The 18658-nt window shown below is 33.4% G+C and overlaps 2 protein-coding genes across 3 annotated transcripts in view; both read right to left on the bottom strand.

Moving 5' to 3' along the window:
* Positions 1-7526, bottom strand: part of LOC117176971 (fork head domain-containing protein FD2-like) — a 27573-nt gene extending 20047 nt beyond the window's left edge. The window contains exons 1-2 of one of the 2 annotated variants that reach the window (XM_033367404.1): positions 7454-7526; positions 7039-7122 (exon numbers count right to left, since the gene is read on the bottom strand). The gene's annotated coding sequence lies outside the window, so the exon portion shown is untranslated. Of the gene's footprint in view, positions 1-7038; positions 7123-7204; positions 7308-7453 lie in introns of those variants that run through there. The other variant, XM_033367403.1, reaches the window with a different exon arrangement.
* LOC117176511 (transmembrane protein 26) overlaps positions 1-14992 on the bottom strand; it is a 17876-nt gene extending 2884 nt beyond the window's left edge. Inside the window, exons 1-5 of the mRNA XM_033366766.1 lie at positions 14799-14992; positions 12654-12831; positions 11342-11749; positions 10870-11237; positions 10483-10812 (exon numbers count right to left, since the gene is read on the bottom strand). Coding sequence (XP_033222657.1) covers positions 10483-10812; positions 10870-11237; positions 11342-11749; positions 12654-12831; positions 14799-14992 — 1478 coding nt within the window. The remainder of the gene's footprint in view (positions 1-10482; positions 10813-10869; positions 11238-11341; positions 11750-12653; positions 12832-14798) is intronic.
* Positions 14993-18658: the final 3666 nt, after the last annotated feature.

Here is an 18658-nt window from a genome sequence, read left to right on the forward strand (position 1 = left end):
AACCACGTCTCACGACCGTGAGATAGGTGGTTACAGTCTGTAACGGAATCAATACGACGATCCAGCAAAAGCTTCGTGCACCCTAAGAACACGGAGCGACCTAAGAACACGGAGCAAGTGTTTTAGCATATTGTTGACACGCAGGGATGCTTTTTAGGCCATTAGCGAGTGAAAGCTTGACACCTCCAAAAGCGCCAATGATAAGGACGATTAGTTTAACAGAATATTCCGGCTACAATCGTTGCAACTCCCTTATAAGGTCTCGATACCTCTCTTCCTTTTCATTCTCCTTGGCGAGAATATAAAGCTCCAGTATATGCGGCACTTCCCATTCTCGACAATTGACTCGATTTCCCTAGGAGCATTTAGAGGAGCGATATTAAGGTTAATGCCGTAAGAGTAACAGAGATGGTAATAAAGCACTCTTAGTGCCGTATTGTGCCTTTCAATGTAGGTCGTTCCCGCGTGAGTTGGACAACTAGATAGTATATGAGCTAAATGCTCGGGGTGTGCATGCCACGCCCTGCAGCTATCATCAGAAATGTCTTGGCTCAAAATGTGGCAACGGTATGTTAAGGTGGAAATGACACCGTCTTGGCATGCAAAAATAAAACCCTCCGTACCAGACTTCAGTCCGGGCGATTTAGGGAAAGCAAACGTTAGCTCACAAGACATTGACTGATCCTTCACATTTCTGTGAAAGATACCGTGCATCCTGTTATCGAGGAGCTGTTCACGAAAGTTTTCTCTTGTGCTTTCTTAATCCGGGCTTTCAGGAGTGAGTACTCGAGATAAATAAGATTTAATGCATTTTTCTCACCTCTAAATACTGAAATTAAGTCCGAGTGTTTCAGCAGCCTCCTTCGCTGCTTTGTACAGAAACGTTCCTTTGCCCAACTCATCGTGATTCTTGACCATTTTAAGAAGAGGGTCTCTTCCATTTGCAACTCTATGTGCTGTGCCCAGAATAATCCTGTTGTGAAGACATTCAAGACTCAATATTCCGCGACCACCTTGACGGCGTGAGATGTACAGTCGCGGAACGGAAGACTAAAGATGCATGCTTTTGTTCATGTACATAAGCTTTCTTGTCCCTATATCAACGGATCTCAGCTCCTTCTTCGTCCATGGAAGTACTCCAAATGAATAGAGTACTACCGGGACGGCAAGCATGTTCGTTGCAAATACTTTGTTCCTCGCCGACAGTTCGGAAGACCAAATCTGACAGATGAGACGTTTGTATCTGCTTCGGAGAGTATCCTTTATAGATGTCACATCCTGAATGCGGCTCTGTGGCATGCTCAGGTATGTATAAGTCTCTGCAGCGAAAGGTGTCGTATAGCGCTTCTATCAACGGGGTTCAGGATCTTCGGGGATGCCATTGAGTTTTCCTTGCTTCAAATAAACCTTGGCGCATTTGTCTAACCCAAATTCAATTCCAATTTCCTTAGTATATCGTTCGACAATCCCTAGAGCTAGATGTAGTTGCTCTTTGTTTTTAGCATCGATCTTAAGATCGTCCATGTAAAATACACGAGTGACCTTGTACTTTCGATCTGCAGGTTTGTCGCACAAGTACCCGTCGGAATGACGAAGTGCTAGAGATAGTGGCAATAATGTAAGGAAAAAGAAAAGTGGGCTCATGGTGTCGCCCTGAAAGACACCTCTCTGAAAGGTGACCTTGTTAGTTCTCACACGATTTTTTCCAGATGAGATAGTAAATCTGGTTTTCCAAAGCGGCATCAATCTCTCTATGCACCTAACTATTTGCGGAAGAACCTTTAAGAATTCCTAAAGACAGATGATAAGTCTATGGGACGTCGAATCGAATGCTTTCCAATAATCAATCCAGGCCATCGATAGGTCACGCTGGTAGAATGCTGCATCTTTGCAGACACACCTATCGATGAGCAGGTTCCCCCGACATCCCTCTACGCCTTTCTTTGAGCCTCGTTGTTCATACATTTCTTGCCACACAAGTTCAATTGCCCGAACAATCCTATCATTTAGGATAGCTGTGAATATCTTATAAAGTGTGTTCAGACAACTGATTGGCCTGTAATTCTTCGGATCAGCTAAGTTTCCTATTTTCGGCTGTCGTATTGTGCGCCCTTCCACCAACCACTTCGGAATCGCCTCTTCCGACTTTAAATATGAGGTGAAAATACGGGCCAAATGCTGATGGGTTGAAGGAAACTGCTTCCACCAGAAGGTTTTGATACAATCTAGTCCCGGTGCGGAATAGTTCTTCATCCCTCTTAATACTTTTTTCATCTCCTCGGTAGTAATGGGTGAGCATTGTTTATCAGGTGTTACGAGGGCATCACATAGCTCCTGGAAGCTATTTATATTTTCTGAGTCTTCATCCAGTCTATGCTGCACTTCGTAGACTTCTTTCCAAAATACTTCGACCTCCTCTGGTTTGGGTGGGTGTTCGACAGTGACTGGAGGGTCTTTGAAGAGTCCAGTTGGGTCAGAGAGAAACTGTGGATTTTCTCTGACCCACCTCTCCCCCCGCTCTAGACTTCTCTTAGCGTCAGATAGTAACCGTATTCTCTCAACAATATGCTGCCTGATGGTCAGCAGCGTTGCCTTCTTAAGTGTGTGATAACGGGTCCGAAGTTCGCGCGCGAACTTTCGAACCTTGGTGGTAAAATTCCTACCAGATGTGATGTAGTCAATCACACACTGAATGTGGGACGCGTACTGTCTTGCACAGCCTATCTTTATGGCAAGTTGATGCAATCGTCTTTTGGTCTTATGATCAACCGTTGGTTTTGTTTTACGGTTCGCATCGGTCAAAGCTGTCGCTGCATTATACACACAATAATTGTTAGTCCAGAGGTCGGATTCTACGGAAAAATGTCCACGAAGCTCGTCATCCATTTCAGCCAGATCTTTAGGCTTAAGAGAAGCCTTGGTGTTGATGTTTCTCCAGGTCATGAAGCATCGCTTTTCCTCTATTGGATGCCTGCCCGCGGTTGGTTTTAGTGTCGCCTCTCTGCCTTTGTTGCCGGCTTGTTCTAGCTGTGGTAGAGTAGGCGTTCTGCTTACATAGCCCCTTTTTCGGAATAGTTCAGCATGATTTTGCAGACGTTGCTGCGAAAAGTGCGATAGCTCCGGATGTTTCTCGCACCACAGAGCATGCAGCCGTGCCATTTAACTCCGTTCAGGTGCCAAACTCGCATCGTAGCACTCTAGCAAGTCTTGATTCAGTCGCTCCGTCCACCAAAAGGTCGCGAGATTCCACCGATCCATCGCACTGAATCCATTTTCATCGGCTCCCCCAGCTCAAGATTGGTCGGCATTGTTGGCCGACCCATTGTCGGGAGCCCTGCGCGTTCTGTTGTTTTGAACCGCACTTACTACAACTATGTTTGGTGTTGTCATTGTTTTTCCCACGAGAAACTAGGGAAAGGGGTTCGTCCATCCTTGTAGAGCCCCGCATGCAACGATAAGGCTGCGTACTCTGAGAGGTCGCCCGGTATCCCAGAGTCACCGTTCTAGACACTTCACCCAGGTGCCATTCAGCTTTCGGTACGGTTTTCACACCTCCTTTTGGGGGTTAATTCCTTCGGGACCACCCCTGGACAATTGTCCGCGACTGCCTATTTATTTTTGTAACCATATTCAACAGAAACCCTTGTTACAGGGATCCTTTATCCGCAACCCGAGGACACGTTTGGTGGCTTTGTTATAGGCCCTTCGGTTTGATTCTAGAGGAATCAAAACCGAACCGAATGGTTCCGGTACCGGAATATATATATATTATATATAATCCCGGTTTTTTTTATGAAGAACGTAAAGTAGACATTCAACAAGCATCCAAGGTAAAATTTATATATACACACACGCGCGCGAGTGTGTGTATAAAATGTATACATATTCAAAGTATAAGCAAAAAAATAATCTGTAGGATGTCCTAAAAAACAACAATGTTTGTTGTTTTAATCACGCATCACCTAATTTTGTTCCATTTGTTGACAAAATAAAGTGTATTTTTTTATATAAAAAAAGATAAAGCTGCGTTCGCGGAGTCTAAACCACCTCAACATAATTATAAAACTACTAATTAACATTGATTTTCGTGAAACTATTCAGTGTTAGGCAGGAAGTACAAAACTGATCTAAAGAATTACGGGTACAATTTTTAAAATGTACAATTGAGCCTACCGCGATCAAAACGGGACACGCTCGAAATGCCTTGGTTTCAGTTGGCCTCTTGGTTATTCTCATTCTTGATTTTTCCAAGTCGGATTTTACATTTCGTTGAATTAAGATATGCTTTAAAAAAATTGAAAATTCGACTCGAAAAAAAGAACGAGAATAACCAAGAGACCAACTGAAATCAAAGCACTTCGAGCGTGTCCCGTTTTGATCGCGGGAGGCTCAATTTGATGTTTCAACCTATATATAGGATACTTTTATACGCATAGGGGTAGTATTTTTTCTAACTGGGTTCTGTTTTTCATCGGCGTCTAGTACCATGAGCTCTGTTTCCTGCGAAAGACTTATTATTTTTACAGAAATTGACGTTAATTAATAATTCTAATGATCAGTACAAAATAATGAACAGTGCCGTGCCAAAATCTTAAAAGATAGACAAATATTTTTATTGTAACATTTTTAACCAAAAAAGATTATCCTCGTCGTATTTTCCACTTTTGGTTAGTGATTTACGAAAAAAATTAAAAATTTTGATTTTTTCTAAAATAATTTCTTTCAATAAGAATTAATTTGGCCAGTGATTTACGAAAAAGTGATAAATCTTTATTTTTGCAAAATAATTCCTTTCAATATGAAATAGTGCTATAACTCAGAGAATATGCAATAAATATTACGATCTATCTCTTAAAAACTTGAAATGTTTAAAAGTGCGATGTTTAAGAGAATACATTTTTCAAGAATTTTATCAAAACTGCCACCAGTTTGTCATTTTATAATAAAGTTTTATTTCTCCTGGAACCATTTACAAAAGCCAGTTCCCATTAACTCATCCACTCTATTGTCCATGAACTAGACTTTTCTGGAAAATGCGTATGATTTGAAATGCATTTGTTATTTAATTCTCTTGAATTTACTTATTATTCTCATTAATTCAAATCTAGTCACCAAGATTCAATAACCCTAAAACTTCTTAAATTCTCAATAATTGAAAACTTTTCGATTTTCATTTTAAAAAATTTGACATCCTTTCAAATAAATAGTGATTATTTGAGAATAAGCAATCTGCAAGATAGGGCAGAGTGACAATGCTATAATTAATCGAATCGTTTGAGCATAGGAAAACAAATTTGCGGGTTGGCATCCGGAAAAAGTAATTTTTTGTTGAAATCGGATAATATTTTCTGCTTTTTTTTTTAATTTGAAAATTCAACAAGATATTGGCCAAATTTTTTATATGTACAGTAGGGTGGGCCGAGAAAAAATTTTTTTTAGTTTTTTATTCAGGATATTTTCTGTGATTTTTACAGATTTTTAAAACGACATTTTCCATTAGCAGAAATTATTTGATGTTGGAAAGTTCGAAAAAGGTGACTTTTTCGACATAATGAGGCAGAAGAATCTAAGAGGGATCATCAAAATACACCAAAATGTTATTGGTTCGTCAAAGAGAATACAAAAATATTTGTCATGATTATCAAATTATTGTGTAGTGAGTAATTTCTTCATACTTTTTTTGTACATAAAATAAGTATTTTCCCTCAATTTACAATAATACGATATTACTAAGCCCTTTGAAGAAATTCACACTCTTTTTCGTCTAGTGCACTTGTAAGGTTACGTTTGTATGTACTCGAAAATATTTAAATATGTTCATAAAACACGTTCCTGAATTAATTTCCGCTTAGTTGGGGAATTTTATTCTAACATAATGTTTCTTTAATAATTTGTTACAAAACAATGCTACTAATACTTGTTTAATAAAAATACTTTTATCAGTAATGATAAATTATTAGTAATAATTGTTTTTCCATAACAAAATAGATTATTCAAGGTAGAGAACTTTGAAGCTTAACAACTCAGTAAAAAAATGCTAGTGTAATGAATAAATAGTTATCGAAAAGCTTAAGGTGTTCTACGCGAATGAGCTTAAAGACGGTAAGGTAACAAAAGCTGTAGGCTTTGAAGTCTGAAAAATCTCCAAAAAGTAAGACATTTTGGGCACACTCAAGAATAGTCAAGTTTAGAGCATATTTTTTACAATATAGGCAATGGGAAAAATTGAAGAAAAAAAACATGAATGTGAACCGAACATTTATGAACAAATTAAAGTTAACGAATTTCAGGATAAAAATTGTTGCTTAAAATTTTTTAAATGTACAACTGTACTATTTTTAGTTCTAATGAAGATATTAAAGCGATTCAAACTCCAAACAGTAGCACAAAAGGTCTGTAATTATTTACAATCTTCAGGAAATATGTGGTTGTTTTTTATCCCGTACTTAGTTCTAATATCTTATGGAAAAATCATTCGTAGTAATAATGTTAAATTACTAATGAAATTATTATAATTAAGCAAGTATTAATAGCGTGTTTTGCATAAAATTACTAAAGAAACATTATGTTACAATAAAATGCCTCATGTAAACAGAAATTAATTCATGGACGTGTTTTGTGACCATATTTAAATATTTTTGAGTACACAAGCGTAACCAAACAAGTCGAAGGGGATAAATAGAAAAAAATTTACGTTTTTTAAGCGCTTTAGACTATAAAAAAATTAATTTTTAAATAGAATTATGACTTTTCACAAGTCTATTTACCACAAATTTTTTTTTCTCTGCCAAGAGTCTTTTGAAATCATATACCATATTGCGATGAACGAATTTGTATAGGGAGAATTGATTCTGAAGATAACTTCCTATTCCTAACCATATTCTTTTCCTTCACCTCAAATGATTCAATTAATTTTATTATTTTTACTCGGCCCTAATTTACAATAATGCAACAATAAAAATAATTGTGGCTTTTCTTAAAAATATGAAACAGTAATGAAATAATTAAAACTCGTTATTTAAAAAAATGGATCCTTACTCTGTTTAATGTTTAATCCTTAAAAGTAGATTTCACTCTGCACATTTCATCTTCACCCTCGAAACACAAACTTCACTTTTCTATCTAAGAAGGTAAGAGAAATATTTATTTCAATTGTGAATTAAACATGAATCTATATTTCATGAGTTCTTAAGAAATGATTCACTAATTGCGATTATTATTGTTTTTTGTTTTAGAAGAAGCTTATGAAGAAGTGGAAAGTTTGGGATGTGGTGAACGAAAATCGACTAATGAAGGGTGTCTAATTTGACACAACGAGGAAGGACCCGGGACCCGCTCTACCCTGAGCTCCGCCCATGGATTCTCCGAGGAGGAGGTTACCTATCCCACAACCGCACTACATGTTTTATTGCTGTTTACACATATGCCGCCTAACACCCACGCCGGCAGTTACCGAGCCAATATGTAAACAGAGTTGCGGTAATTATACCGAACCACGGCGCTTCTTGGAATAGTCGCCACCGCTTTTCATCGCCTTTCTGCTTTTTGCTATCTGCTTTGGGCTACTGACAAACTAGTAATTTCATTTGTTTCCTGAGAAAACTTCAAGGAATTATTGTTTTATTATCACCGATTTTGAGACTGACGGTGGTTGGGAACTAACTCTTAATAGCCCGCTCCGCTTTTGTTTGTTCATGCTTGAGTGCTCGCCTGAGTGACAACCGCAGATCCCGCGCACCCCGCATAGCTCCTGTTACACCTACCTGCGTTGCGGCGTCAATTATCGGAAGGGTTATAGAAAAGAGGGCTATTGAAGAGTTTAACTATACTTCACAAACACTGAATAGTGGACAGAATTCTTGACAAAACTAAAAAATGCGCTTTATAGCTACAATAGGTTTGGATAGATGGTTTGGCAAAGTTTGCCCCTTTTTCGATCTTTCGCAAAAAAATGGTACTTTTGAGTTTTTCTTTAAATTTTTCTGATATCACTATGATATAATACGAAGCAGATCTATATGGGTGGATGGAAAGGAAAGAGATTAGGAATTTAACAAAAAAGGTATATAAGGTGGACGCTAGGCGTGGACTGGATTGAAGAACATCTAAATGTATGGTGAAAGAAGAAGCCCATAATGATACATTAAATACAAGAGCAGGACACAGAGCATGGCAGTTTGAGATGGAGTTAAGGGATGGAAAAGGAAGGGAGTTAGCGAAAAAGTGTTTGAAGGAGGTGGAAAAAACGAGAGGCAAGGCTATAGAACAATATGGAAACGAGAAAGGAGAAAGTTCGAGATTGCTAGATACTAGAGATATGTAGGAGAGGAGACTGGTGTAAATTATAAAGAATTGGAGAAAAGAGACAGAGAAGAACAATTAATAGAAAAATAGGGGATGATTGAGGAATGAAAATATAATAAATGGTGTAAAAAGATAAAAAAGGAAGGAGTACTGAAACATTTAGAAAAGAGATTGAGGAAAGAAGATGGACCAGAATATGGGATATGGGAAGAATGTCAGATAAAGGAAGCTGACAAGAGATGTGGTAAAGTTCTATAGGATTGGATGAAAGAATTGGAGGAGGTTAAAGAAGTGAATGAGAAAGAAGGAAAAAGTTAATATGAAAAAATGGCAAAGTTGAGGTAAAAGAGAAGTGAAAGAAAAAGAAAATGGAATACGCTTCGAAGTGTAAAGATTAAATATGTAGGTGGCATTATTATAAAAAACGGAGCTAATGTAAAGCCTTAGAGGGCATATTATAAATAAAGAAGAATATTTTCGATTATTATTGCTTTTTTGCTACTTTTAGCTTGCAATGCATTGGGAGTGAGATATTCGTGAAAAACGGCAAGTCTGGCAAAATCGGGGATCGCTACGGCTAGAAAAATGTGTTGTTGTAATTTACATGAAATTGAGTCAGTCTCCACTCATTTGCAGACCATTTTTATGTGAAGCTTACAAAGATATGGAAACCATATACATATTATCGAACCGAGATATTATTATTATTTTGAAAAAAACTGATTTTAAGACGCTTCCCTAGAATTTAAACAAGTTCAGGTTCCCTTCCTGTTCTGTAAACACAGGGTATATTTATGCTAAAATGAAATGGTTTAGAAAAACTTTCTTTTAACTTTACATTTAAATTCTGCAATGAAAAAATACTTTAAAAAAAAACAGAATTCTACCAACTAAAGTGACAAGTTAAAGAAATCAGCTGCTAAAGCATGAGAAGAATATTAGTTATACCCTATTGACTATTTTTCCGCTGTTTCCAAGTATTTTCTTTTCTAAAGCATTTAATCAGAACTTCCGAGATACTTATTGGACACGTTATCGTTATTTAGGGGATACCGGAGCCAACCTAAGTATGATAATTCCTCAAATTGATGTAAATAAGTCTTATTGCATATAAAATATTTCAATTCTGTACGTAGGATCAAGCGGTTGCATAAATGTTAATGAAAATATATCATCTGCACGGTTTCTTACTGCCTAATTTGAGAAAAAATATTTGAAAGCTGAAAAAGAATACCACTGAAAGTATAATTTTAAATGGCTGTTAATTCATTAAAAATATTTGAAAGTGACCTTACATTCTAGTAAATTAAATAATTTATTTTGAGTCAAAACTGCAGTAAAAAGGCTAAAAATACCTTTTCTACTGAAAATATGAGAGATGCCAAAATAAACTAATTGTTACTATGATGAAACAAATATTTTTAAGAACTATTGGTGTTTCCAAAACTGCTGTGAAATGAAAACGAATTCTAAACTTTTTTCGAACCTTATAACTAAATATTAATGATCGCAATACTTATTTTTGAATCAACCGAATTAAAAATACAATAAATTAATTATGAATAAAATAAAATAATTCTCTCCCTATTCTTAATATTATATTTTAAAACCTATATCGCGAGTTTTTATTCTGTATATCTGTAGTCAATGAAATATGAAAAATATTGAATATTTCTTATAATAATCGTAATGTTTGTAACTTAGTGTTTATTTTGTGTAATAATTTGTTATATAATAAGAAAAAGATGATAGGAAATGGAAATTTAGGGGTGGTAATACATTTAAGTAATATAGAGATTACTTTATCCGCGTCTTTGATTTTTGCATTTATTTACTTTCCGATAGTGCGGAAAAAATTCTACAATACCTTAGTATGTTCAATAAAAATCACATAAAATCATCGCAACTTTGAAATATGTTTTACATTTCTTATAAATACATTTTAAAAGATATATCCAAGGATTATTCCTTATTAAAACGATACTATCGTTTACGCTAGCGTGTATCAGATTAGAGAAACGATAAAAATTGTGACATAAAGAAATTGTATCGCAATAATGTCAAATTTTTGCTGTCAATCTTTTTGCTGCCGTCGTTTTCGACTTCTGCGTCTGTAAATTAAAGTTGTGATTATATCAAATTCAAATTAAATTATTTTTCTCAAATAAGTGAAATTACCTTCTCTTTTCGTTCGAATCAGCTTCGCTTTCTTCAGTCAAACTTCTGCTTTCTTCGGTGCCTTCAGAAGAATTGTATTCTTCAAATTCTAGTTTGAATTTCTTACTCTTTCCACATTCTCCATTTTTCTTTTTCCCCGTTCCTCGACAATTTTCTTTTCCTTCAATTTTGTCATTCCTATTTTCTTTATTTTTAGGCTTTTCTTCTTCACTCGAAACTTCTCGTCTTGCTGCCTCTCTTCGGGAAATTTTCCTCTTTTTTTCTCGATTTTTGGACTTGTTAGACTTTGTACAATTACGAGGACTGAAATTCGAGCATTGTCTTGATTTTCTATAGGTAAAAAAAATTATTAGAAAATTAAAACTTAAAGTTTGAAAATATTCTTACCGCGTATTTCTTTCGAAGTTGTCTGGAGACAAGTCATATCTGTCTGTACTTTCTGAATCGTCACTATCGGAAACGTTTTCTTCCAGATCAATGTCTTTCACTTTTTTCCTTCTTCTCTCTTCCTTGAATCTAATATGCTTTTTTCCTCTGTGAATATCTTTGCGGGAAATAATACTGATATTTGGAATTTCGTATTTTTCATATTTATCTTTCTTTCTTTTACTTTTACTTTCGCTCTGAACTACGTATAATCTATACAATTGTAATAAAATGACCAAAGTGTTCTTGCAGGTGAAAAAAATGTTCATATAGCTTACTATCTGATAATGAACTATTAGGATGAGCCGAAATGACAAAAAGGGTCCATCCTGTATAAAAAATATTGATAATAAATCATTTTTTTATTAAAAAATATTTTTATTTTTTTTACTTTTAATTTATTTAGAATATTTTATTTTACCATTTTAATTACCTGGAGCAACATGTTTAGTGCGATTCCCCAAATATCGATACTACAACAACTTGTTTCCGTTGGTATTTTTCTTCTGATTGCAGTTCCGGAAGAGAGTCTCGATTTTCTGGATTTGGTTGCCGTTAACACGATTGTAAATTGCATTAAGGACCATGCCCAAATACCCAAAGTTAAATAAACTAAAATGGGTTCCCCTGAAACTTTTTCTTCGTTGAAAGAGTCAAAAAATTCTATTATATCAGCTGCTGTTCCTATGTACACCAAAAGAAGCTGACTTAATTGATCTCGAGTCAAATCACCCTTTGGTAGCATCCATCGACCAATTATAAGAATCAGCATCAGAAACTGTTCGATTAAAGTCACCCAAGTTTCGGTTGATATTTGGATTGTTGGCAATCTTATGTTCACCTACGGACAAAAAATTCCTGATAGTTTTTAAAAACGTTTCTGAAAACCGCCTGATTAAATTGAATGACATATAATCAATTAATTTTTTCAGATTTAATTAAATATCAATATTTTTCAGTCTACTCGTCTAAAGCCTTTCGAAAAATACGTCACGCTATTTTGAATACTTTTTCCATCCCCTAAAAATTGAGTTAAATTTTTAGTTAAATTAATCAATTCTCTACTCAAAAACGTATTTTCTCAAATTATTAAAATCTTCAACCAGATAGTAGAATTTTTAACCAAAGCAGATACATTTTGAACAACAAATATAGTACTAGACTTTACAAATAATTAGATCTTCTGATCGGGTTCTATTGATTCAGGGCAAAAAATTAGAAAAAGGGGAAAGAGTGTGGCTTTACTTATAAAATACATAAAATTCCTAATTTTGTTTTTAAAGCATTTAAAAAAATTGATCTTCACATTTATATTTTTCATTTGTGAAGTCACATTTTGCGTTAAGCCCCCCCCCCTTTCCCTCTGAATCACGCCACCACTCCCCGGCAAAGTGACGGTGCTTTTAAAGGGCTTCTGTGAGCATTTTTTAAATAAAAAATCTACTTGAACGCGGGTTTGATATTTTCATAAATAATTTTTTATTTAATATTGTTATATTATTTCTTTAGTTAATTAATTTTTAATTAAATGACTATCGTAAATAGATACAATATTGAGTAAATAAATAAACTGTTTATTGCACATTATTTTATTCACGAGTTATGTTCTGATATTTTAATGTGATCTTTTTCCTGAATATTTTTGGACTATTTTCGATTAGAGCACTCCCTTTCACTCTAAATAATCATGGTGATATGCTAACAGTTTATACGGCACTTAATATTATGTAAGAAATGAAACCTACGCCCAAAGCTTTCTGCAGGTGTTTTAAATCCTTGACTGCCAGATTCGTGAAATCGAAATTCTCTGTGACATTGATGTTTGATTCTCGCATTCGAATTCTTTTTTCGACTTTATCCAACTCCAGAAGCATAATTGCTGGCACCACACTTCCGAGATAGAGGAATACTGAAGGACAGAACCTGCAAAATTCTCTTTTTGTGATCGAACAATACATCATTTATTTATTCACCTCTCGTTAAAATAAAAATTTTTAAACATTGCTTGATTTTACGTTAAAAACAGCTAAGGGAGCGTCTAATAATTACGTAAGGTTGAGTGAGGGAAGGGGCCTAAAAAGTTTACGAATCCTCAAATTAGAGGGGGGGGGGGGTGTCTTAAATTTATAAAATTATCCTTACGTAATTATTAGAAATTGCCTACAACCAAAACTTCGGTTCTTGGTGATTGATAAAAGTTTTTGCTTCTAAAAGTTGACTAATGATAGTGATTTTCTTTATCAGACAAGTAGTGGCATTAAATAATATTTTCAATCTCTTCTCATCGAATAAGGTATCTTGCGAGACGTAATAATTTTTCATCTTCATTGCTCTCGAAATCAGATAGAACACCCTCTTCGTTCGCCCAGGAAGTCAATATTTTTTGACCCGATTTCTTCAAATCATTCTCACGTCGCAGATACTAATGCACAATTTCCGCCCGTCAAATCGAGACGATCGTAAAAAACACACCCCTAAATACTCGTTGAAAGCAAACTTTCTCAAGCATTATTAGCTCTCTGATTTGGAAAATTGCCTTGTCAGGACATTTTGAGAATTTGCATCATTTCTGCAAATTCAAACATAATAAGCGAAATGTGATATCCTGCATTTGGACTATTCATTTTGAATAGAACAGAGAAAGTATGATAAATCCTTGAAATGTTAGAGGTCATTGCCAAAAAATGTAGAAGCTTTGATTTTTTTTGTTGAAATTCTCACAGTTCTCTTAAAAGATTATTTCTTTAACATTACTAGTTAGAATGAAAAAGAATGTAAAAATTGATTAGCATAATAAGAAATTATGAATTTCAGTTAGTCGCGCGTGCTAAAAATACTTTTTATTCACGTACGAATTATTCGGTTAACAAAGAAGAGATTTGATCCTTAAATAAAATTCTTTATGAAAAATAAACGGCATTCAAGTCTACTGTGATTCGAACCCAGGACTTTCAGATGCTAGCTCTACCACATCTGAACTACTTTTCTTAGCTGATCGACAGACCAGTCCGGCAAATGTGAGGTCCTGGGTTCGAATCCTAACGGAATTGAACGTCATTCCTTTTTTGTTAAAGAATTTTCTGTCATATTTCCATTTTGTCTTATTGTAAAATGAGAATTTATATCAAATTAAAGATTTGGTCCTTTTACTTAATAAATGTAATTTTTGGTAAATAAGAGCTTTTATTTATACTTCATCTCTAAACTTCCACCGTAAGGGATATAAGAAAAAAATTTCCCTTGTTTTTCTTATTTTTAATCACTAATATAAAAAAGAAAAATGTAACAGAAAATTTCATTTTTATATTAATGTCAGTAGAGACTGGGACTTAAAGAAAAGTTTCCAGTATAGGGGTCTAAACAAACTAATTTTCTTAATTTTTCTTATTGTTTAACCATTAATGTATAAAAATGTAACATAATAAATTCAATTTTTGTATTTTAATTCTACATGCGAAGATCTTTAATTTGAGCTACCTCCGAAGAAACTCACAGCAAAAGAAAAGCTTCTGACGTATAGGTCTACATAACCAAATTTTTCACATTTTCTTCTTTTCATTTTTTTTAGCAAATTTTATTTTTTGACTGAATTCTAAATATGTCAATATCTTCAATTTAAACCATCCTTGAAGAAAATTGTATTTAAAAAGAACTTCGAGCAAAAAAATCTTCTCATCCCTTAATTTCTTTTCAAATTTCTCAATCCCTGACACAAGATTATAAAGGTTTTTTACGAAATCCTAAAAAATTAAAAAAATTAAGAAGCACCTTAAAGGTATTACAAAAAAAATTCTCAGGACCAATATATTACATCCTGCAAAATTTGTGTCCACTATAGATAATTACTATAGTTATAATACAATTATAGAAATAATTTATTATATCCTTACCATTTCCATTCTTGATTCTCTTTTATAGTAAGTGTGAAAACTCCTTCAAAAAACAACAGAAGTATAGGACAGCAAAGATACCAATATAAAGGATTTCGTTTAAAATTCGTGACTTGCCAAATCGCGATAAATCCATGCGAGGCAAAAACTAATCGCGTGATTATAGCTTTAACAGTAGCCAGAAATTTGGCCATACTTCTCTCATATATTATTAATTACAATTGTATTAAAACTGTAACCCAAATAGCACTGTTTTCCACTAGAATCACATAAATTCATTTTTCGAACAAATAAAATAGAATTATCTAAACTTTCTCAAATTCATTAGGTACAAGGGTAATTTTAAAGATACAAAAAAGATAAGATAGAAGCTTTTGAACATCTCTGAAATAATTTTTTTAAGCACTATTGTAAATGGTAAAAGAGGAATAAGTAAGACCAGGGATAAGAAAGAACTGAGAACTGCGGATTGGGTATGGAATTTTCAAATATTCGCGCATGTGGCGCGCAAGCGTGAGTCAAAAATCGAACGCAAAGTGGCGAACTTTAATGTAACAATGAAAATAATATAATATATTTTATTTTTTAAAATAAACATCTTTTTCTTGTACTTGTACTTTCTTGTAATTTCACACAAATTTAAAACTTATAGAAGGAATAAAATTTATCTGTAAAAAAAAATGAAAAAATTTATTATCCATCCATGTAGCATTAGAATGGTTCTTATTTATAAATAGAGACATTTTTAAAGAATTTCTATGCTCTCACCCTCCCCCAGATTTTTTGGTTCGTAAATTTTAGAATTTAAATTACTCTAAACCACTCTAATGGGTCCCCGAAAAAAACCCGTAAGTGACCAATCTGAATTTTACGTAATATTGCAATTTATGAACACTTTTCGAAAGTTTTATTTTTTTAAATAATTATTCATCGGTAGCTTTAGAATACGGAAGACCGCCGTAAAGTAGATAATCATTAATTTAATATAATTAATAGTTAAGACATGATACAAGTTAATATATTAAAAATCGAATTAATTATTTCAATTATCTTTTTGTATATGATTAATGATTATCTACTGTAGGGTGGTCACCCCTACTCATTCATCTGTTAACAAATTTTCAATTGTTTAAATATTTGTTTTTTCAGGTATTTCATGAAATGATCACGTTTTCCAGATGTTATAAGTTCTTTAATCAATGATAACAGTACCAAAAATTTAAATTATTTAAATTATGCGTGTTTTTGTTCAAGCAGGTATATAGTTTACCACAAAAGAAGGAAGAGAAACATTTTGTCTCACCAACTTTTTGGCAGATTTGAATATTTTTAAGTACTTATTTGTTTTATAAGAATACTGGCACATGTTTAAGAAAAGTTAAATTCTTTCAACAATTTTAATTTGTTTTAATGTAATTTAATATAAATATAATTTAACATACTCCAAACCAATTACTTTATTGTTATAATTGATTAAAGAACATAAAACTTAGTTCAAATGTGACTGTGTACTTTTAAATGACGAATTAATGATTATTTACGAGAAATAAACTTCCAAAAAGCGTTAAAAACCACAATATTAAGTAAAATTAAGTGTTATCATTTATGGGGTTTTCTTTGCGGACCCATAAGACTCACGAATCTCACGAATTTTAAACAGTATACTGATTTACGGAATTTTTTGTAACATCTTATGATCTTTGTGAGATCCCTAAATATTAATTGATTTCGCCCAAATCTGTAGATTTGTTGTGTGCATCCAAACAAAACTGGAGCGTGAAAGCAAAGAAATTAAGAAAGCAAAAATTAAGGGCGACGCAACCCTGTAATTTTTGATTAATATATTTAATGTTTGTGTAATTTCTGTTTTATATTTGAAAATCTTGTGTAACCTCTGTTTATCTTCTCTATAATCTTCGTGTAAGCCCTACAAAATTTTGAAATCATATATGAATTCTTAGTGCTCAATCTCTAATCCTTAATGATTCTTTGTTATTTGAGGATTCGAATAAATTGTTGAAAGATCATTTTTTTTTGGATCAATCAGAATGGTTTTTAAACTATCAAGTGTTTACATTTTCCTTTAAAAATTCACCTTTTTATGTTGAAAATTCCACTAATTGGTTGAAAGTTGAAGTACTTTATAGAAGATAATTTTTTGGCTTGAAACTTCATAATTTTAGTTTCAAATTCTTTTTACATTCTCATCATTTATGATTGAGAAAGTATTAGAATTCTCGGAAATTTGACATCACACTTTTTCAACGGATCTCCACGTTTCGAGACCCCCTGAATTTGAAAATCAGGTTTTCACGATGGCGTGTGTCTGTCTGTCCATCTGTCCGTAAACCCGATAACTCTCGAAAAAATGAACGAATTAAATTCATCTTTGGCACACTTTTTCTAGGTCCTAAAAGAAAGGACGAGTTCGTTAACCAGTCATTTTTGATAAAAATTCAAAAAGTGAGCGCATTTTGAAAATTTTTGAGACCACTTTTTTCTGAATTTGAAAATTCTATGTACGGATATTTATAGTATTGAAAAGAACAAACAATTTATCCTTATGACTTTTTTCGATAAAAAGAAAATTCTCAGAGTTATAGCGTTTTCAAAATTTTTTTAATCAACCGAAAATCAAAATTTGAAGCCGAGAAACGCAAGATATGAAAAAATTTGATTGCACAAAAAATAATGGAAAATGAAAAATTCCGTTTTGTGGACAAACTATCTAGGGTTCAAAAAAAGATGAATTAACAAAAATGGTTATCCCAAAAAAGATCTAAAATTTCGTTAAGAATCACTTCTTGATAAGACGCGTACTTTTTGTTTTATTCGTGAAAAATAACCTTGAAAAAAGTAAAATAAAAAAAAAAGTTTGGAAAAGCGACGAAAGTTACGAGAAAAAAATCCAACAAAACCTGTTTACAAATGTCTGTCGGAAATCGAGCACGCAGCGCGAGTGTCACGATGAGAATTTGTACCTCAAAGCCTAAAGAGCATTGAGAAACTTAATTAATTAGACAATTCAGAATATGAAAACGAATATAAATACTGTCATCTAAAAGAGATCTTTTTGATAAAGTTTTTTTCAAGCATTCCAAATGCAAAGAATAAATATCCGAGCGCGAAGCGCGAAGCGTGAGATTCAACCGTCGCGCACCTTAGGCGCGCTCAAACTTGCGAGCGAAGCGAGCCGCGCGCTTTTAACTTTTATTGTTAATTGGTTTGTTGAAAATTTAACCCTTTGTAGAAAATTCGACTAATTGGTACAAAACAAATCTATTTTTTTAGAAAATTCAACTTTTTTTTGAAAATTTGTCTTTTAGATTTAAAAATTCATCTGTTTTAGTAGAAATTTCACGTTTCTTGTATAAAAATGCAACTATTTAGTTTAAATTTTAACAATTTTGTTAAAAGTCACTCTTTTTGGTTGAAAATTAAAATATTTGATTGAAAATTTATCTTTTAGGGTTGAAAATTCAAGTATCTCTTAGAAAATTTACATCTTGTTGAAAACTCATTTTCGATGCTGAAACGTCAAACTATAATCTTTTTTGGATGAAAATTCAAATACATTTTGCTTTCAATTTGACTGTTTGATTAAAAAATACATCTGTTTAAGTAACATTTCTTTTTTCTTGGATGAGAATGCAACTGTTTAGTTAAAAATGAATCTTCTTTTCTTGAGGATTCAAATATTTTGCTTGAAAATTTTGGTTGAACCAGTTTGCTAAGAAATAATGTTGTTGAACATTAATATTTTTAGATGAACATTCGTCTCTTTGTTTGAAAGTTTAACTATTTTATTGCAAACTGATCTTTTTCAATTGAACACTCAACTGTGTAGATGAAAGTTCAAC

Source organism: Belonocnema kinseyi, chromosome 7 (assembly GCF_010883055.1).
Source record: "Belonocnema kinseyi isolate 2016_QV_RU_SX_M_011 chromosome 7, B_treatae_v1, whole genome shotgun sequence".
Lineage (NCBI taxonomy): Eukaryota > Metazoa > Arthropoda > Insecta > Hymenoptera > Cynipidae > Belonocnema > Belonocnema kinseyi.